Raw genomic sequence first — 18242 nt, 5'->3', positions numbered from 1 at the left:
AAAAAAAAAAAAAAAAAAAAAAAAAAAAAAAGAACAAGCCAACTAAGAAAATTCAAAAGAGGGGCTTCTTCTGGTACACTTCTTGAGGACCAAGGTCCTGTAGAGACTCCAAGTTCTCGTGAGCCTCGGCATCTGTGTCTTATTTTCAGTCACTTAAACTTGCTTTGGAATGAATCTGAAACTTTAATGTGAATCTAGCAGATCTACATTGTACAGAAATGCTTTGAAACAGGGATCCCCAGACTTTTTCTATAAAGGACTAGATAATGAATATTTTGTGTTTCGTGGGCCAGATGATTTTTGAGTCTGTTGCCACTATGCAACTCTGCTTGGTAGAGCCCCAAAAGCAGCCATTAGTAAATGTAATGAGTGTGTATTTAGCTGTGTTGCAATAAAACTTTATTGATAAAAAGAAAGCTTTTTTTTAGGTGGTGGACCAGACTTGGCCAGAGGCCATAGTGTGCTGACCCTTGACCTTTCTCTAGAATGCATATGACTTCAACCCAGCTCATTTCTTTCTCTTGCATTCTAGGTGTCCCCTCTGGATTGCTCCATAATTCAAGGGGAGACAGAGCAGCTTCCACATCCAGCTTCTCCAAATTGTATGGTCTGTGTTTGCAGTAGGACACCTTGATGTGCCTCCTACAATAAGCAAACATTTGGCACGTATCTGATAGATGTCTTGAGGTTCTAGGAAATTCACAACTTAGCTGAGGTCTAGTTGCTGCAGATGTAATGAAATGTAAAATATTCTATCCCCAAACAATACACCATGCAACTTTAATTTACAGAATACACAATCATATGGCATTAAAATTCCGATGCATCAGTCTAGTAGCAAATCTTAAGTGAAAACAGACAAATATGTTCAGTCTGCAATTACCATAATGGGATTGGAAAATAGTGCAAATTCCTAAGGGTTCTCATTTTTGAAGAATGCCATTTTGGGTCGACCAGTTCAGTGTCCCAGGAATTCTCCGTTGGACTCTAGTCAATTATCTTCCACCCAGCAACTGGTAAATCCTAAAAGGCTGTGAATTCCTTTGGTTTCACTAAGGCAGCTCCTGACAGGAAGCCATCAGCAGCATTCTGTTGACCCCTCTGTGACTGTGAGGAGAACAAAGGCTCATTGGGGCAGGGAAGGTACTCCGACCACCTATTCAGTATCTTGCACATAGCAGGAAACTGACTTTTCAAGAAGGTAACCCATCCTCTTTCTCAAAAGTCAACATTTTCAGCTAAGTAATGATGTTTACAATGAATCAAGAATTAGTAATACTAAAAAATTAGTTTCTATTTTTTTCTTCTGATTATTGAAATCAGGTGAAAGGGTAGTGCTCCATTTACCATAGATAGTAGTAAAGGCGTAATAGAAAGAGTAAGGATTTTGAAGACTGCAGACTTGCATTGGAATCTGATCATGTTACCATGTCCTGTTTTAGATGCTTTGAGCAATTTGCTAAACCTTTTCAAGACTCAACTTTTTATTTGTAAAATGAAACAAATCGTCCTAACTTCATAGATCTAAAAATTAAATGTGTTAGTAGAGGACAGTTAGTGATCATTAGATTAGTAAAATGCTTATTCACATCAACATACATTAAAATTTTTCTACTGTGTAACAGGCACTATCCTAGGCTCAGGGGAAAAACAAAATAGAAAGATACAGACCCTGCTCTCAACAAGCTTTCTTTGTAGGAATTTCAATCAAGGATCAAGTATAGGAATTAGAAACCATCCTAGCTTTTTTTTTTTTTTCCCATACCGGGAATTGAACTCATGGGCACTCAACCACTGAGCCACATCTCCAGCCCTATTTTTTGTATTTTATTTAGAGACAGGGTCTCACTGAATTGCTTAGCACCTTGCCATTGCTGAGGATGGCTTTGAACTTGTGATCCTCCTGCCTCAGTCTCCCCAGCCCCTGGGATTACAGGCATGTGCCACTGTGCCCAGCCCATCCTAGCTATTTTAAGCAGAAAATATTGAACATAAGAAATTGGATGCCTACAAAATTGTTGACAGGAAGTCCAGGCTTTTTGCTAGAATCCTAGAAAGGACACCTGAGCAAGACACCCACCTGGTGACTCTGCCTCAATAAGGGAGGTGGAGATTTGGAAGAACACCAGCAAAACCATTGAAGCCAGGTGCACACCGTCTTTACTGGGATCCAGAGACCAGGAACCCACCATCACTGCAGCATCCTCTGTTTACCATGAGTGCTGGCTGTTCCTCAGAGCATAGCCTCAGTGGAACTCAGAGTCTCCACAGCTGTGGATGTGCAGCCGCCACCTCTCTACCCTTCTCCAAATCTCACAATAAGAGTACCTACTTGGCTGCATCTCTAGGCTAGCTGCAAGCGAATATTTAACAAGAAGCTCTCTGGCTTTGTAGTTTCTTCTGGATAGTGAGGCACACTGTGCTCCAAAATGGAATAGATACTGAACACCACTTACCCATCAAGGTAAAGAAACAAGCAGATAAATCGATAATATCAGGCTGCCACAAACAAGTAGACATTTTAAAGTAAACAGGCAGCCTTCAGGAGGAGGTGATTATTTTCTAATTAGAGAGGTAATACCTCGATAGAAGGGTGAGTAGATACTAAGGAGGATTATAGATCAAAGAAATACCTTCTGAGCAAAAGGCACGTTATAGGCAAAATGCCAGTCCTCATTCCTGGAAGTGACAGCAAACATCTTGGATGTGAATTCAACTTTTCTTTAAGTAGGAAAGCCTTAAAGATCTTCTCTCCTTCAATCATTATTCCTTAAGTACCTCTGATGTTGCTTGCCTCAAGGAGTAGATTTCATGAGAGCAGATACACTGAGGAGAGCATAGTAGTGAATCAATGAACAGGAATGGAACTCGTGTCCTAACCAGGAGCACAAATTGTGATCAAGTGAGACAGGAAATATGGGACGAGTACAATCAGAGACTCAGGAACTAAGTGAAGATGATAAGAAAAGACTTCATGGAATTTTTAAGAGAAGGAATAGAATCATAAGCAAAGAAAACTCCCCAAGCAAAGGCTTATAGGTTGGAAATATAAGATGTCCTCATGGATTATGGTTTAATCATGAATATATTTTGTTTTTTTTTTCTTTTTAGGCCTCTGGCTATATATGGAGTACTTGCATTCAAGGCTGGAAAAATAATTTGCAAATTGAGAAGGAGCTTATCCTTGAAGTCTTTGTATCACCTGCATTTGAGCTTATTCTAACAGTTATCCTTTGAATTATATTGATCATTTCCAGAAGGATGACCATAATCAGAAGGAATTTGAGAAACATTAATCCAGCGGTGTGATAAGCAGGATGCAGGGGAAAGTGGGGCAAGGCTGGAGACAAGTCAAACAGCTATTACGTCTGCCCAGCTGTGCAGAGGAAGGGTCTGAACTGAGAAGCGAGGACAGGGTGCAATGCATTTTTCCAAATACAGGTCTGAAAAATAAGTGGCATAGACTTTTCAAAATCTTTACTTTCAAGGATTTCACCCACACATTTCATTGGGGAAACAATGTGTGCTAGCCCCGTGCCTGGTAGGAGTGTGCATTGCTCATTGTTGGCATCGCCTGCTTGGGTCAGCAGCAACCTCTCTGAACCTCGTTTTCCTCCTCTGTGAAATGAGGATGAAACAGTACCCCAGACATAGCAAGGATGTGGAAATTATATACAAATGTTAGTGTGGGAAACTCATCACAGCACCTTGCATGTAAGTGCTCAGCCAGTGTCACTACTACATCACTGTCACCACGTGGGTAGGGCAGAATGAGGGATATAGAATAGTGGACAGAGGAAGACTTCAGAACCAGGCAGTCTGAGTCAGGGAGGTTCCTGGCAAGGATCAGATGAAACACCAACAGAATGACTTGGAGAACTTGATAAAGAAACTACTGTGACTCCAAAGTCATGCACAACCTGCAGAGCAGGGAAAGAGCTGACCGTAATCCTTCTGATTAGGGTCATCCTTCTGGAAATGATCAATATAATTCAAAGGATAACTGCTAGAATAAGCTCAAATGCAGGTGATACAAAGACTTCAAGGCTAAGCTCCTTCTTGATTTGCAAATTATTTTTTCCATACTTGAATGCAACTAGTTAAAGAGGAAAAGAAGAAGGGTGTCAGTTACCAGCTGAGGCCAGTGTTCCCTCTGCAGAGAGGAACAGTTAGAGGAACCTGGAAGGAAACAGTCATAAGAAAGAGCCAGCAACAAGAGCTGTGACCTTTGGTCAGGGCACCATCACTGGCCACTTGCAGTAAGGGATGCTGAGGGAATAAACATCCTGAGCTCACTCCCCTCCCTCCTTCCTGTCCTCTGTCAGCACTTCACATTGGCAGAATCCAATCAACCGGAAGCCAGAGATGAAGGGTCTGTGATGGTTTCCATGCAGGTCAGTGTGCCAAACATTGAGCATGATAGAGAAAGGCACAGAATGAATATATATATAATTTTTTTTCATTCTATCATTCACAGGCTCTGAAGCTCCTCCGTAACTTTAGGCAAGTTGCTTAATTTTTCCAAGCCTCAGGTTGCTTATTGTAAAGCAAGGGGAACCATAATAGTTATGCAGGTTTGTTATGAGTATAAACTAATGTGGTGTATGAATAACACCTAGCAGAATCCCTGGCACATGACAGACGTCAACTAAAGTCCTATAATCCCACCCCCAGCTGATGACTGCTTTCTCTATTTGTGGCTGCCTCACAGCCATTATGAATTCCCCTGAAACAGTGTTCCTCATAGTGTAGCCCATAGACCATGTGCTTGAGAGGCACCTGGGGTCCTTTTTTAATAGGCAGTCCGCAGCCCCCACCCAAGTGCAACTAAATCATGAGTGGACAGATGTGAATCTTCATTTAGGACAAGTTCCCCCAAATGATTTTCACACACAATAAACTTTGGTAACCACAATGCTAAAAGTCCATATTTCTAATTGATGCCCACTTGGGTAAAGTGCAGGTGACATTTATCTGTGCTTAGCAGTCATTAGGTTCAGTTACAGCCCATCAGCTCCATGAAAAGGGGCCATCAGACTAGGACACTAACAGCCTGTCTCGTGATGTTAGGTCACGCTGGTTCTCCATTTTACTGACTTTATTAATACCTGAGGAACAATGTTCTCAGGCTTTTAATTAAAAATTCTCTAACATCCAGACTTTAATCATTTTCTAGGTTGGATATCAGCTTGGATTTTACCCCCCTTTCAGAGAAAACGTAATAGGCAAAGCAGAAGCTGTTAAATGGAATTCAACTTTTCAAAAGCTTTTTCGAGGAGAACAGGTCAATTCCAAGTATAAACAGGAGGAGGCCAAAACTTAAGTTAAGATCAGAGGACCAGCCACCTTGCTTTAATTAAGAAAAGATACAGGAAAATTCATCAGCAGTCAGAGACAGAAACTGAGCTCATGATCTGGGTCCTGAAGTGATTAGGATCCACTGTGGCTGCCATAAACACAGACTCAAAATAACAACAGCTTAGACCAAAAAAAAAAAAAAAAGTTTTACTTGCTGCTCATGTAAAATTGCAGAGGTAAGCAGAGCAAGGCTGCAGTGGTAACTTAACTCAAGATATTCTCAAGGACTCAGGCTCCTTCTAGCCTTTGGTCCTGCCCTGCCTAGAATGTGGTCCATGCTTTCATGTTCCAGTACGGAACTCCAGACAAAACATGGGGCAACTAACTTTTGAAAGTTTAGAATCTGCCATGCAGCATATCTCATTACATAACTTTAGCTAAAATTGTTCACATGACCACACCAAACTACCAAAGAGACTGATAAAACAGAATCCCAGCTATTTATTCTGTCAGATAGGTAATATGCTCAGGGCAACTGGAAATCACTGCCCCAGGTTCTGTGGCCTAAGAAACTTTGTACCTTCGTTTTTCTAATAAGACAATTATCAGTGGGAAACAGAGGGAAGTTAATGCAGGAATTAACTTTAATACAGGAACTAACATAGGCAACACATTATCAGACACATTTGATTAACTGAGTATCAAAACCTCAAAAATGAGGCAACCAAGAGATTGGCAACAGTAGGAGGTTTCTCCCTTCCCTGGAGACAGAGAAGGCAGAGCCTAGAAGTACAGGCTGCCAGGCAGACCTCAGAATCCAGTGGGCTGTTCTAGTGGAATCTAGAGCCAGGAGGAAATGCAGCCACTGCTGAAGATGCCACCAGAGGCAAATGGCAGAGGATATGCTGCCTTTCCCTTCTCCTGCCCCTCAGTTTCCTTCCAGTACTGCACATCAAGTTAGAACTGCCTAGGAGCCAGGGTGCAAGGGAGTCTGGGAAATGTAGGTCCACACAACCAGAGCAGGTGAGGAGAGTGGAGCATGTACCTGAAAGTGATCAGGTAAGCAACTGAGGCCACATCCAGACCCAGTTTGTGCACTCGTAGATCGCTAATCACTGAGATGTCATCAGATGTTATTTCTGAATAAAGGTGAGAAATTAACAAAACAGAAGAGGGTCCTTTGGTGAAAGAAGTGACTCAAACAAAGTACATGTATACCAATAGCTTTAAGGTGGAAACAACCTGAATTTCCATCACCAAACAAATGGACAATATGTAGTGTATATGTGCAGTGAAATATTATTCAGCCATAAAAGGACTACATTTCTAATACATATTTTGGCATGAATAAATCTTGAAACCTTATACTAAGTAAACTAAGCCAAACACTTAAAGGATAAATATTGCATAATCCCACATATAGACGGTATCTAGAATAGGCAAAATATAGGGACAGAAAGTGGATTGGAGGTTCCCTGGTGTTGGGAGTGGAGGGCAATGGAGGGTAATTATTTATTGGGCACAGGGTTTCTTTTGGGGATAATGGAAAGGCTCTCTTGGAAGGGGATACCAGTGACAGTTGCTTAACATTGTGGCTATACTTAATGGCACTGAACTGTACATTTTTAAAAGGTTAAAATAGTAAATTGTTAAAAATATTTTTTTAAATTAAAGCATAAAAATAAAAAAAAATTCTGTTTCTCAAATATATTTGCTGATGGAAAACCCTTTATGAAGAAGCTGAGTTGGTAAGAAAGCAACAGAAGCTGACTAACAGACAAAGTGGTGGGGTCAATGACAGTGAAGACTTACAAACCAAAGCACAACTTCTGATTCCAATAGTGGTTGCAGCTTCAATATGCTTTCTGGAGGAAGAAATATTACTTCTCTCTTTCCCAAATGAACCTGATATGACCATGAAACATAAACATAACTTAGAATGAAAAGGTGAAGGCAAAACAAAGAAAACAGGTGAATTGGGTGCCAACTGCATATCGGGAACATCTGAAGAGCAGAAGGGGAGCAAACCCAAGGGCCTATGGGAGATGATCTAAAGGATGGAGATCATAAGGAAGAGGTTATAAGTCTGGGTACCACTATTCACAGGGAATGGAGGGTAGTCAGGATGTGCTTTCCTGGGTCGAAGGCTAAGTGTATGATATAATGTCTCTGAGGATGAGCACTTGAAGGTGGTCGTTGGCTTTTATAGCCGACAATGCAGAAGGTCATTGGCTGCTTAGTGAAAGCCATTTCTGTGACAGCAAAAAGAATTTGCACTGGCATGGGATGAGCCGAACCGTCTTTTCTGTATCTCTCCATTTGCTGGCTCAACAGAAGCAGTAAGCAAACCCTATTCCCAGCACTATGCTGACAGCATTGATGATGGCGGCACACAAATTAGATGGTAAACAAAAAGCCATGTTAATTTCAAGCTCCATTAGAAACACAGGCAGAAGAAAAAAAAAATCAACATCTGCCAAATAGAAAAGGCCAAAATTGGAACAGAAAGAAAGTTTCTTTTGGAGATCCTAAGGAGGTCCTGCCAACAGGGAAGACATGGAATATTCTGTTTCACCTTTCACTTGGTCAATCATAGCCAAAACAGATCTTCTCCTTAATATCTACTCCAATCAATATGCATGGGGGTAAGGTGCAGGCTACATGTTCTTTCTCTTAGAAAAGGAAACTATACAGTATCAGGGATGTAACACAGGATTCCATTCCAGAATTTGTCTCTTGCATATAATTGTGTTTCCCCCCCTTTTCAAAAAAACCTCTAGTTGGATGACTTTGGTAGTATGCATAAGTGTCATTCTTCTGAAGACCCCAAAACATCAGTGTCCCTGACATAAGATTGGCATAGCAAGTCTAAAAGAACTCAGAACTTTTATTTCCTTTGAAGAATGTGCTGCATGCCCCAGATTAAGTCCTAAGAAGGCACACATGTCCTTCTCTTGATTGCCTGTGTGGATGAGGATGATACACAAATGAAAACAGATATCCGTCATCACTTCTTTTTAATGTCATGGCAGAGAGCGTTCTGGGTCTTTGATGATGGATGAGTCGTCCTTTGTAAATTTAAAACCATATGTATTAACTTAGTTTCCTTCCAGGCATTTGTATTAGTGAGCATCACATGTGGCTTTATAATGCTCCCATACCAGATGCCAACTTGCACTTTTATTCAATATATGCAGGAAGAAAAACTAGACAAGAATTTCACCTTAATTTCTTTGCAAGGCAGCAGGTCAGAGGTTTCATTCATCTGGAGGTCAGGGATTGGCCCTGCTGATTTCTCAGGCTTCTCTCAGTATTTTGTGAGCCTAAGTTATCTTTTTCCCAGAAGTACTGAATTTGAAGAATCAATCACTAAATGCAATCAAATCCACCTTCCCTGCTCTAAAAATCTAAACATATTTTTTTGAACACACATACACATTTCAAGAAACACAGATTTTCCTTTTTGAACTTGGAAATACAGTCATTGTTAAATTACATACTGGGCTGAGCTCAGGTATTAGTTACAGTGGAAAGTAAGAGATTGTAGAAGACTCTTTTTTTCTTTTTTGAACCAGGACATGGATTCTGGCCTGGATTTAATTAAGTGTTGCTCATGGCACCATGCAGGCCAGCACTTAATTATATTCAGTTTAGCCCTTTATTATGTATCATCTCTCTTTATTTTTCCGAATGTTTCACGTATGCTAGTCTTGTTTTCTACAGCTCTGTTGTTAGCTCTTGGAGACCAGAGCTAATGTCACACAGTAGACACTCAATAAATATATCATAAATGAGCTTTTGAGCAAAGGGGTAAACAAATGCAACTACAGATTCAAGATGCTACCAGTCTCATTACGAGACGTGACCTGAGAAATTCAGGAACGGTAAACAACTGAGGATGTTCTCTCTCCTTTCCTGAAAGGAATCCAAATTCTTCTCTGCTTCCATGGCTAAGATACAGGCTTAATTTTTCTCCCTCAAGTCCTCTCCCTTTTAGTGAACTCCATGGGGGAGAAAAAATTAAAAAAAAAAAAAAACACTTCAAACATATGGTGCTATAAAATATTAGGGAGAGTTTTCCCAATTCCAGCATTTATGTATTCATATGTTTGATCTTAGCCCTAGCCTGAGTTTTTCAAATTTATCAATTTTTGCTGTCATCATCTCCTGCATATTATTTTTGCTCTCTTTGGGGCAGATTATTAAGATACTTTGTTTTTAAATGAAATGTTCCAAAAACACCAGTTAAGAACTCTACCTGTAGGAAACTTCTCTAAGAATAGCATTTGGAACAAATGGCAATGGTTATGTCTGAGAATGCAAAAGAGAATATTTACTTTTCATGCTATATCCATTTATGTGGATCATTTTATCCAGAAAGCTGTATGGCTTTTATGATTTAAAAGCTGGTTAAAAAATAAAGTATCTATGCACATCATGACCCATGCCATTCTAATAGGTCTTACATAATTAATGAAATATTAAGGCATTTTGCTTATGCGTTTGTTTAGTGTGAACAAATGAACAATCTCTTTCTTTTAAGGTACAGCATTTCACAAGTGCAGTACTCCAGCTTTCAAAGTAACTCATAGGTGTCCATGATAAATGCTGTCCAGTGACTCATCCCATGACACATTAGTGGGCATATGAGGGCCCAGCTGCTTTTGTATCTTAGCTTTTAGCTTTGAATGACCTGCCTCCAGTGAGCATTTTAATAAGCTGGAAAATATTTCAGTGGATCAATGGGTCAAGAGAACCACTTCCATTGTAATGGCTTTTTATTTTTTTTTTACTTCACATTTTTGCTCTTAATAGAGCTCACTGTTTTAGCATTTCACATGCTATGGATCCTATATAGATGCAGTCACTACACATTGAATGCACCTTGCTAATTATTAACAACCAGTGGATCTTTCTTATTCATTTTTTTAATTGGTTCTTTGTAGTTATTTATGATGGTATAATCCATTTTGATGTAATTACACAAGCATGGAATATATCTTATATTAATTAGTACCCCATTCTTGTGGATGTACACAATGGTGGGATACGCTATGGTGTTTTCTCTTTAAGGTTTTTAGATTGTTTTAGTTTCCAGATTTTTTTCTCATGTCAGTCTATTTGGTGCTAATTTGTTGTTAGCATTTCTACTCCAGTATATTTGCTTGAAAGTCTGTTAACAGTTCAACCATTGTTAGACATGTGTAAACCCTTTGACCTTTAAGAAATGCTTACAAGTGCATAAAATTATTTGATTCCATAAGTGAATGCCCTAAAAATGCATGTAGTTCTAACAAACATCTTTATGCATCATGTTAAGTTCAAAAGAGGTAAGATGTGTTTATGTTTGTGCATTGTAGTACTTGTAAGTTTAATTCCCAGTGGAATAAGTATACAGATGCTCAGAATCGCATACAACTTTTTGAACATGCACTGTCAGTAATCTGTATCATTTAAAAATTAACAAGTAAATATGAAAGTGACTGGTTAGATAACCACTCATCCCAGTGTCTCAGCAACTCTGGATGTGCATCAGAAGCACCCAAAGAGCTTGCTTAGGTACTTACTGCTGAATATCTGATTCAGTAGGTCTAGAGTGGAGCTTCTGAATTTTCATTTCAAACAAGATCCCAGTTGATCATGATGCAGTTGATCTGGGACTACACATGAGTAACAGCTGCTATCCTCATCTTCCTGAACATGCAGGAAGACTATTTCCCAGCCTCACCAAGTGACTGCATACTGGCAAATAGCATGTATTTACCACTTCCAAACTTACCATACAATTCCCTGAGGGTCCTCCATTCTCTCCCCTTTTCTAGTTGAACACAATGGCCAATGGCCACATATTGCAGATGGCAGCCTGTATAGATGCAGTCACCTCCACTTGTGAATTTGTGCATTGGATAAAGCCATCTAAATCACATATAGCTGTCATGTTTAAGGACCCCTACAGATGTCAAATCCAAAGATGCTCAAGTCCTTTATAAAAATGGTCTAGTATTTGTACATAACCTATGTACGTATTCCTATAGACTTTAAATCTTCTCTAGATTATTTGTACTACCTAATGCAATGTGAATGCTGTGTAAATATTTATTGTACTCTTTTGGAAATAATGACAAGAAAAGGTCTGTAGGTGCTCAGTATAGTAACAGCCAGGGTTGTTTGTTTGGTTTAGTTTGCTTGTTTTGGTTTTGAAGTATTTTCAACCTGGGGTTGGTTGAATCCAAAGGTATGGAACCCATGGTTGCAGAGGCCAGTTGTACTTTATTTGCAGAATGTCTGATCCACCCACTTTATAATCCAAACTCTGCCTAGAGATGCATGTTCTCCTTCCCTGCCCTCTGCAATCCCAGTGAGCCTGACTGCTTTCCCAGCTGAGGACTTGGTATATTCCAACCTCTAGTAAACCAGTTCTCTCCAGATCTCCTCATACATTATACCCTATGATCTTGATAGTAGTCAAGCTATCTTTCTTACATTATGCAAATGCTGTATCACTGCCCCAGTGATGTTTTCCCCACATAGAATAGGACAACATTACTAATGTGTCCTAAATATGCCTTATTAAAATATGCCCTTCCCTCATCTCCTTCTTCACATGCTACCCCACATTACTTCTTTGACATCAAAGCCCAAAGATTACATAAAATAGATAATTCATATTTTAGAACTCTTAATTTTTCTGACTATAAGTAAGCAGATATTTATTGAAGAAAATTTCGAGGCCAAAAAGTACACAAGGAAAAATTCATCTTTAATACCAGCCACTATCCCAAGAAAATCCTTATCAATATTTTATCATTTATTCATGTAATTTGTATTTATTTATTACCATGCTATTTAAAAATATCTGATTATGTTCTGTTATATACACTTAGGCTATCATCATTTAATCAAATAATCTAAACAAATGCTGCTACCAGGGGTTTTTTTGTTATTATAAATAACAATAGGATAAATGTCCCTAACTATACCTAAATCTCTATGAACATACCTGATAATATTTCTAGAACTGATTCTTAGCAAGTAAATCCCTTGGTATAAGTTTATGGAAAATTGGGGTAAATACTGTAAGAAATAGCTAAAATACTTAAAAGTGGTTACATCTAGAAATCAGGTCACTAGGACAGATGTTTTCTATTATAAGCACTACACCTAACTTTTTCTCTTTATGTATTATATAATTAGAAGTAAACATATTATAAAAATTATGTGATTTTTTTCACAAGACACATTTAATGCACTCAAAAAAAATCTACATTTTGAAGAATCCATAGTGTATACCCATGTGAACTAATTGCCCTTCTGAAATTGATGATTCTACTCTCTCACCAAGTGTGTATTAGCCAGTTCCTGTCCTGAAACTTCCATTAAATAGGTCTTTTCTTTTTTAACCTTTTCTAATTAGGAATTCAATTTTAATCTACATTTACTTACTAATAACATTAAATTTCAGTCACAGTTTATTTACTAGACATATACTTTCACTCTTCTGGCTTTTTAAATGAGCATATCAGAACTTGTTCATCTAATATACATTCTTCTGTGACATTGGAAGGTGGTGTTCTGGTACCAATGATGTGACCATGGCTTAAACATTTGGGTAACTCTGAGTTTTGAATGGCCATCAGACTCTAGTGACATTGGTCTGGATATTCTTAGGATCAGTTACATCAAATTAAGGACAAAATGCTAAGCAACTGCATGGCAATGACCTCAGTTTTCTTCTGTCCACATAAACCAGCCCAAAAGCCACTATGAGAAAGCATTCCACTTATATGTGCAGTCACGAGAGCATGAACAAAATAAACACCTGGCTCCTGAAAAGCTCTGTGGCCATTCACATACATCCATCATGGAGGGCTTATCATTACATTATTTTTTCATGGATAAACCTTATATTAAATATATCTATACTAATAGCTATTTGTCTGCATACAGCTTTAAATACATAGCCATATACATCAGACACCTAGAAATTGGATCAAGATGGTAAAGTAAAATTTTTTAGAATAGAATGTGATTCATTTTAAGGATTCATGTCTGTTTTTAAGGCTATTGTATCCCTGGCATCTAGAACAGTGCCAAGCACAGATTGGATGGTTAAAAGATGTTTGCTGAATAGAGGATGAACAAATGAATGAATGAGGGACCAGCAGTTAACCACTGGGCATCGAGGCCAGAACTGTGCTTGCCTTATGTTGCAGGATAATGCAAGCTGGCAGAGGCTTTCAGGTGTCACCAGTGGGGAGCTCACCATATAGGGAGAATGGCATGGTACGAAGGGAAGCAAGCAGAGCTTCTGCCTTGGCTCTATCAAGGAATAGCCAGGGTGTTGTCTTCACCAGTGGTCACTGCACACATGCTCTGTGCTTTGCACTTGGCAAATGCTGGAGATCATGAAGAACATGGCGCATGCAGTCTGTACCTCAAAGAATTTGCATCCTAATGGCGGAGAAAGACAGAAATCAAACATTCTTGCAAATAAATAGGAAATTTCTGATTTTTCTATATGCCAAGCATATAACAGGAGAGGCTCACCTGGCCTGTGCTCAAGGAAGCCTTTCTTATAGACAGACGGGAATGTTTTAGCATTTGGGGGCAGAGGAACATTTTGAACACAGTTTGAACAACAACAGTAAAACGAGAGCATGTTGCACTAGAGGAACCAAGAACAAGCAAGTTTAGGGAGCGCAGGGGCAGGTGGAGAGCAGTAAGATGCAGCTTTGCTACACCATGGCCCCACCAACTCTCAGCCTCTACCAGCAACTTGAGCAGGAGAGCACCTACCTGGTTCATTTACTGTGTCAAGTTTATTGTCATGGTTCCTTGCTGAGTGCAGAGTCTATCAGAAATGCTTGGTGATGCTCATTTTTGTTATTGTTGTTGTTCTTTCTTCTGTTACCTTTATATTGAGTTCATTATGAGCAAGATTTCAGTCTTATATTTCAGCAGATCTCCTTAGCACCTGTCCTTATGTGAACTTCTTAGTCAATGCTCACTAAATGATAGCTGGCATTCTCATCACACTTACTGAGCAATCGTCTATGAGCTGAGATATAACATATATTTTCTCACCATGTATTTTATATTTAGTAAAATATTGCTGTGTACTTTTAAAATGCTAAATTGGGTTTCCAACATCTGATACTTTCATATATGTGGAATTATGTAACTTTACTGTCCATTGATAGTTGGGGTTCAAATGTGCTGTTTGGACATGATTCCATTTTCAAATAGTGGAATATTGGTTAGTTCAGATCTTCAAAGCAACTCTAAGATTTAGAATAATAAAAAATGGAACCTATACATATTGGATTGCTATACATAGTTGCATCACAGCATTTTTCTGATAGTTATGAGAAAAGCATATAAATACAGAGATTAAATGAATGCATAAACATAAAAATATCCTTTAAGCAATAATTTGCAGTTGAAGCAACCAAGCAATAATTTAGAGCTCTGACCTTGCAATTCAGCTGATTAGAGGAATCCAATTCTCTTTGTATTTCATGTTGTGCTATTGCTAATTGATGGAGAACTCTGATTTAATCTGTATTCCCCAAATTGACAAGTTCCACCCCTTTTATGACTAGATGACTCCGAATTTGCAAAAACAAAACACAACAAAAAGTTTGTTTTCCTCTTCTTTACCACCAATTCTGAAAACTAGAAGCCAGCTTCTCCCTTTTTCCTTCTCACGTGATTATCTAATAAATTCCTGCACTACAAATTTGGGGGACAGTTCTGTTGACAGTACATACACAGAGTGGAATGCACCTAGTCTTCCTTAACTGATGAGTCTAAATAATTGTAAAAACAACCTTTAGCCAGATAAATGTACCCAGATCCAATCAGATGCACTGCAAACAGATAACAGTAGAAACTACAAAGTCTTACCTTTTGTTACATAACTACATGATTCTTTTATATTTTCTGATTGTTGACAGTATGTAAAAGATAATATTTCTGCTCTGCACATTACCTACTTATATTTTTACTTTTTTTTTTCTTTTTCATCCTTCTGTATTTCTGTTTTTTTTTTTTTTTTTTAAGAAGTTAAGTCCTGGGTTGGGAATATAGCTCAATTGGTAGAATGCTTGCCTGGGTTCAATCTCCAGCACCACAAAAAAAAAACAAGAAGTCCCTATTTATCCCACCATTAGGCCCTCCTTACACATGTGGTTTAGTGTGCTAGCCTACTCGTAAATTATTAATGTCACTGTAGAAAAAAAAACCTGCGAAACTAGATCCTCAATTTCTGCAGAGTTCAAGGCCCAGGCAGCACCCCGCTCTCCTAGTGAGGGAAGCTGCCTCACTGGTGAGGCAATTACTTTTTGTTCCATTTGCCAACAATGGTGCATGCCTAAGTCGATCATGTTTGACTGACCTGTGTCAGTCTTTTCAGCTTGCTCAGCTCAGGGGAGAGTGAGGATGTACAGTTAGGCTCCAGAGCTTTGGGATAGAAATAAAAAGATCTGCACTCATTGAACAAGAAAATGGTATTCCTGGCTGTTAGTCTGGAAGGAAGGGTTTGACTCTCCAGTGTTGCATGGCAGACTCTCTGCCTATGTCCCTGAATGTCAGCACATACCTCATTGCTGCATAAGTGTCTTCCCCACCTATCCTGACAGGAAGATGTGTCAGGATAGGTGGGGAAGACCTGACATGAAAGCAGGCTGCCCTCATCTGGTGCCAGTTTCCATCACCAAAATGTTATTTAAAGAAAAAAAAAAAAGCAAGTAGGCTATGATAATACTAATGAAGATATCATTCACTAAGAAGGCAAATGGCTCGGGAAAACCATATCTTTTGAAGCCAAGTACAAATTGACTTCTCCCTTTTCTCTTTTTAGTTTTCTATATTGTCTTTACATTCACAAATATTGATTAAATGCCCAGCTTGTACCACCGCTGATGTGAGCAAAACAGACATTTTTCTGACCCACAAGTAGCTAACCGTCAAAGTAACATTCCCTGCTGTTAGCATGAATCATCAAAGTTGATTGTGTGAAAAACCCAGAGCTTTACCGTCCGCACTCCTTGTTCTGTCTAGATGCCTCTGTGCTCTCGATTGCTGCACCTCATGTGTAAAATGAAGAAAAGAGAGCTGGATGGTCCTTAAGGTACCTGAAAAACATCCAGCTGGGTGCTACCATTAGCACCTTTGAGGTCCTTAAAACTGCTTAAAGTTTCTGAGCTTCAAATGAAGAACAAATAAAATGAGATAATGCCCAATGTGCAATTTTTTTTAATGGAGTGAAGATTAAAGTTTAGCCCATAGTAGTATGGAGTAGAGGTAGCTATTATTGCTTTTTCTGTGTTTATGTAAACACTGCTTTTGATCCAAGGATTCCAGAATGTGTTTTACTAGATTAACCAAGATCCCTGATTCTGGCCTGCTGCCATTAATAGTAGGCAATAGGATTCAGTTTCTAAAGCATCACCCTGTAGCATTTTCTACTTTGACAGGCCCACATGTAGAAGCTCAAATGAGAGTGAATATCTACTTTTGCCAGGCAAAACGGGGTTGTGTTTAAGATCCATTGCTACGTGCCTAACAGGATGTCAGCCAAGAGTCAGCCGCTCTTTGTTGACCTGATAACCACATTCCAAAGTCACTCCTTTGTGGTTTGGAGCAAGGAAAACACATGACGATTTACATAGATCTTCTGTGTTCTTCTAACTTTTTCCTTCAATGTTAGAAAAAAAAGCAAAGATATTTCTGGGTACTTAATGTTAATGGATGATAAAAAGAAAACTCCAGGAAGTTAGTAAATATTTCCTTTCAGAGCTAAGGACACACAGAAACCAGGCCTCTGAAACATCAGCCAGATGCTGGAAACTCGCCTGATTTGGTTTCATTAAAGATACCGAAGAATAATTAGACCATAAGGGGAATTCTATTTTCCAGTCCCCAAGGACTATGATTAGTAAGTGACTTTCCATGTCATTCTTTTTTCCACTTCCTGTTCATTCCCCTTTTGAGAAAATTCATCTTGCTGAATGATGGGAACCCAGGCTGCCTAAGCTATGACCAAGGAATGCTGCTGCTGCTTCATTGACAGCCACCAGCTTTGCTCTCCTACAGACCTGGATGGGGACTTTTTTTTAAGGGGTCAACCAATAGAGCTTTAGTATTCTTTTTGATGTGCATTGTGAATGAATGAATGAATGAATGAATGAAAGAAAGAGAAAAAGAAAGAAAATGAAGAAGAAAGAAAAAAGAAAAGGTGTATGTACAGAAGTAAAGAGATGTTTTTTGTTAGCGTTCCTAACAGACACAGTGAAACCCTGTCACAAATAGGAAAAGACTTTTTAGGTTTATTGTATTAGGAACTGTGCACAATTAAATTGAAATGTAAATGTAAGCCAGCATTTCAGTTAAGCTGCTTATTAAAATAATTAGGCCAGTGAAGCAAGGAGCAAGCCTAGGAAATCATGAGGCTTGGTTGAAGTGCTCTCTCTGCAGGTGTACACCGAATTGAAAGGGGAAAGAGTTGTAAAGCTTAGGGTTAGTAAATAAAAACAGTCCTACACTGAAACTCCAAGGACACTGGAAAAAAGACTAAAGAATTTATTTTCAGGGGCTGGGGTTATGGCTCAGTGGTGTGGTAGAGCGCTTGCCTAGCATGTGTGAGGTACTGGGTTCAAACCTCAGCATCACATACAAATAAATAAACCAAATAATGGTATTGTGCCCATCTACAACTAAAAAAAAAAAACTATTTAGGGAAAAAAAAAAAGAGAAAATTTATTTCTGTATTTACTTATTGGAAATCCTAGAAATCCCAAGCTGAGATTTTCATGAAACCATGTCTAAACTGGGAGCCACAAATTTTCATTTAAGCTAATTTTTCCCTATGAATTTTATTTTTTGAAATATTCTTTTTATAATTTGCACTTATTAAGTAGTAATAAACTTGAATTCCTAGTGAG

General features: G+C 38.8%; 1 protein-coding gene across 3 annotated transcripts in view; it reads left to right on the top strand.

Annotated features, from left to right (window-relative positions):
- Positions 1–18242, top strand: part of Samd12 (sterile alpha motif domain containing 12) — a 384995-nt gene that overhangs the window by 278872 nt on the left and 87881 nt on the right. Inside the window, exon 5 of one of the 3 annotated variants that reach the window (XM_048802054.1) lies at positions 533–17493. The exons of the other annotated variants lie outside the window; for them this stretch is intronic. Coding sequence (XP_048658011.1) covers positions 533–624 — 92 coding nt within the window. The 3' untranslated portion in view covers positions 625–17493. Of the gene's footprint in view, positions 1–532; positions 17494–18242 lie in introns of those variants that run through there. 3 annotated transcript variants of the gene reach the window in all.

Source organism: Marmota marmota, unplaced genomic scaffold (assembly GCF_001458135.2).
Source record: "Marmota marmota marmota unplaced genomic scaffold, marMar, whole genome shotgun sequence".
Classification (NCBI taxonomy): domain Eukaryota; kingdom Metazoa; phylum Chordata; class Mammalia; order Rodentia; family Sciuridae; genus Marmota; species Marmota marmota.
This window is presented reverse-complemented; position numbering and strand designations above follow the sequence as displayed.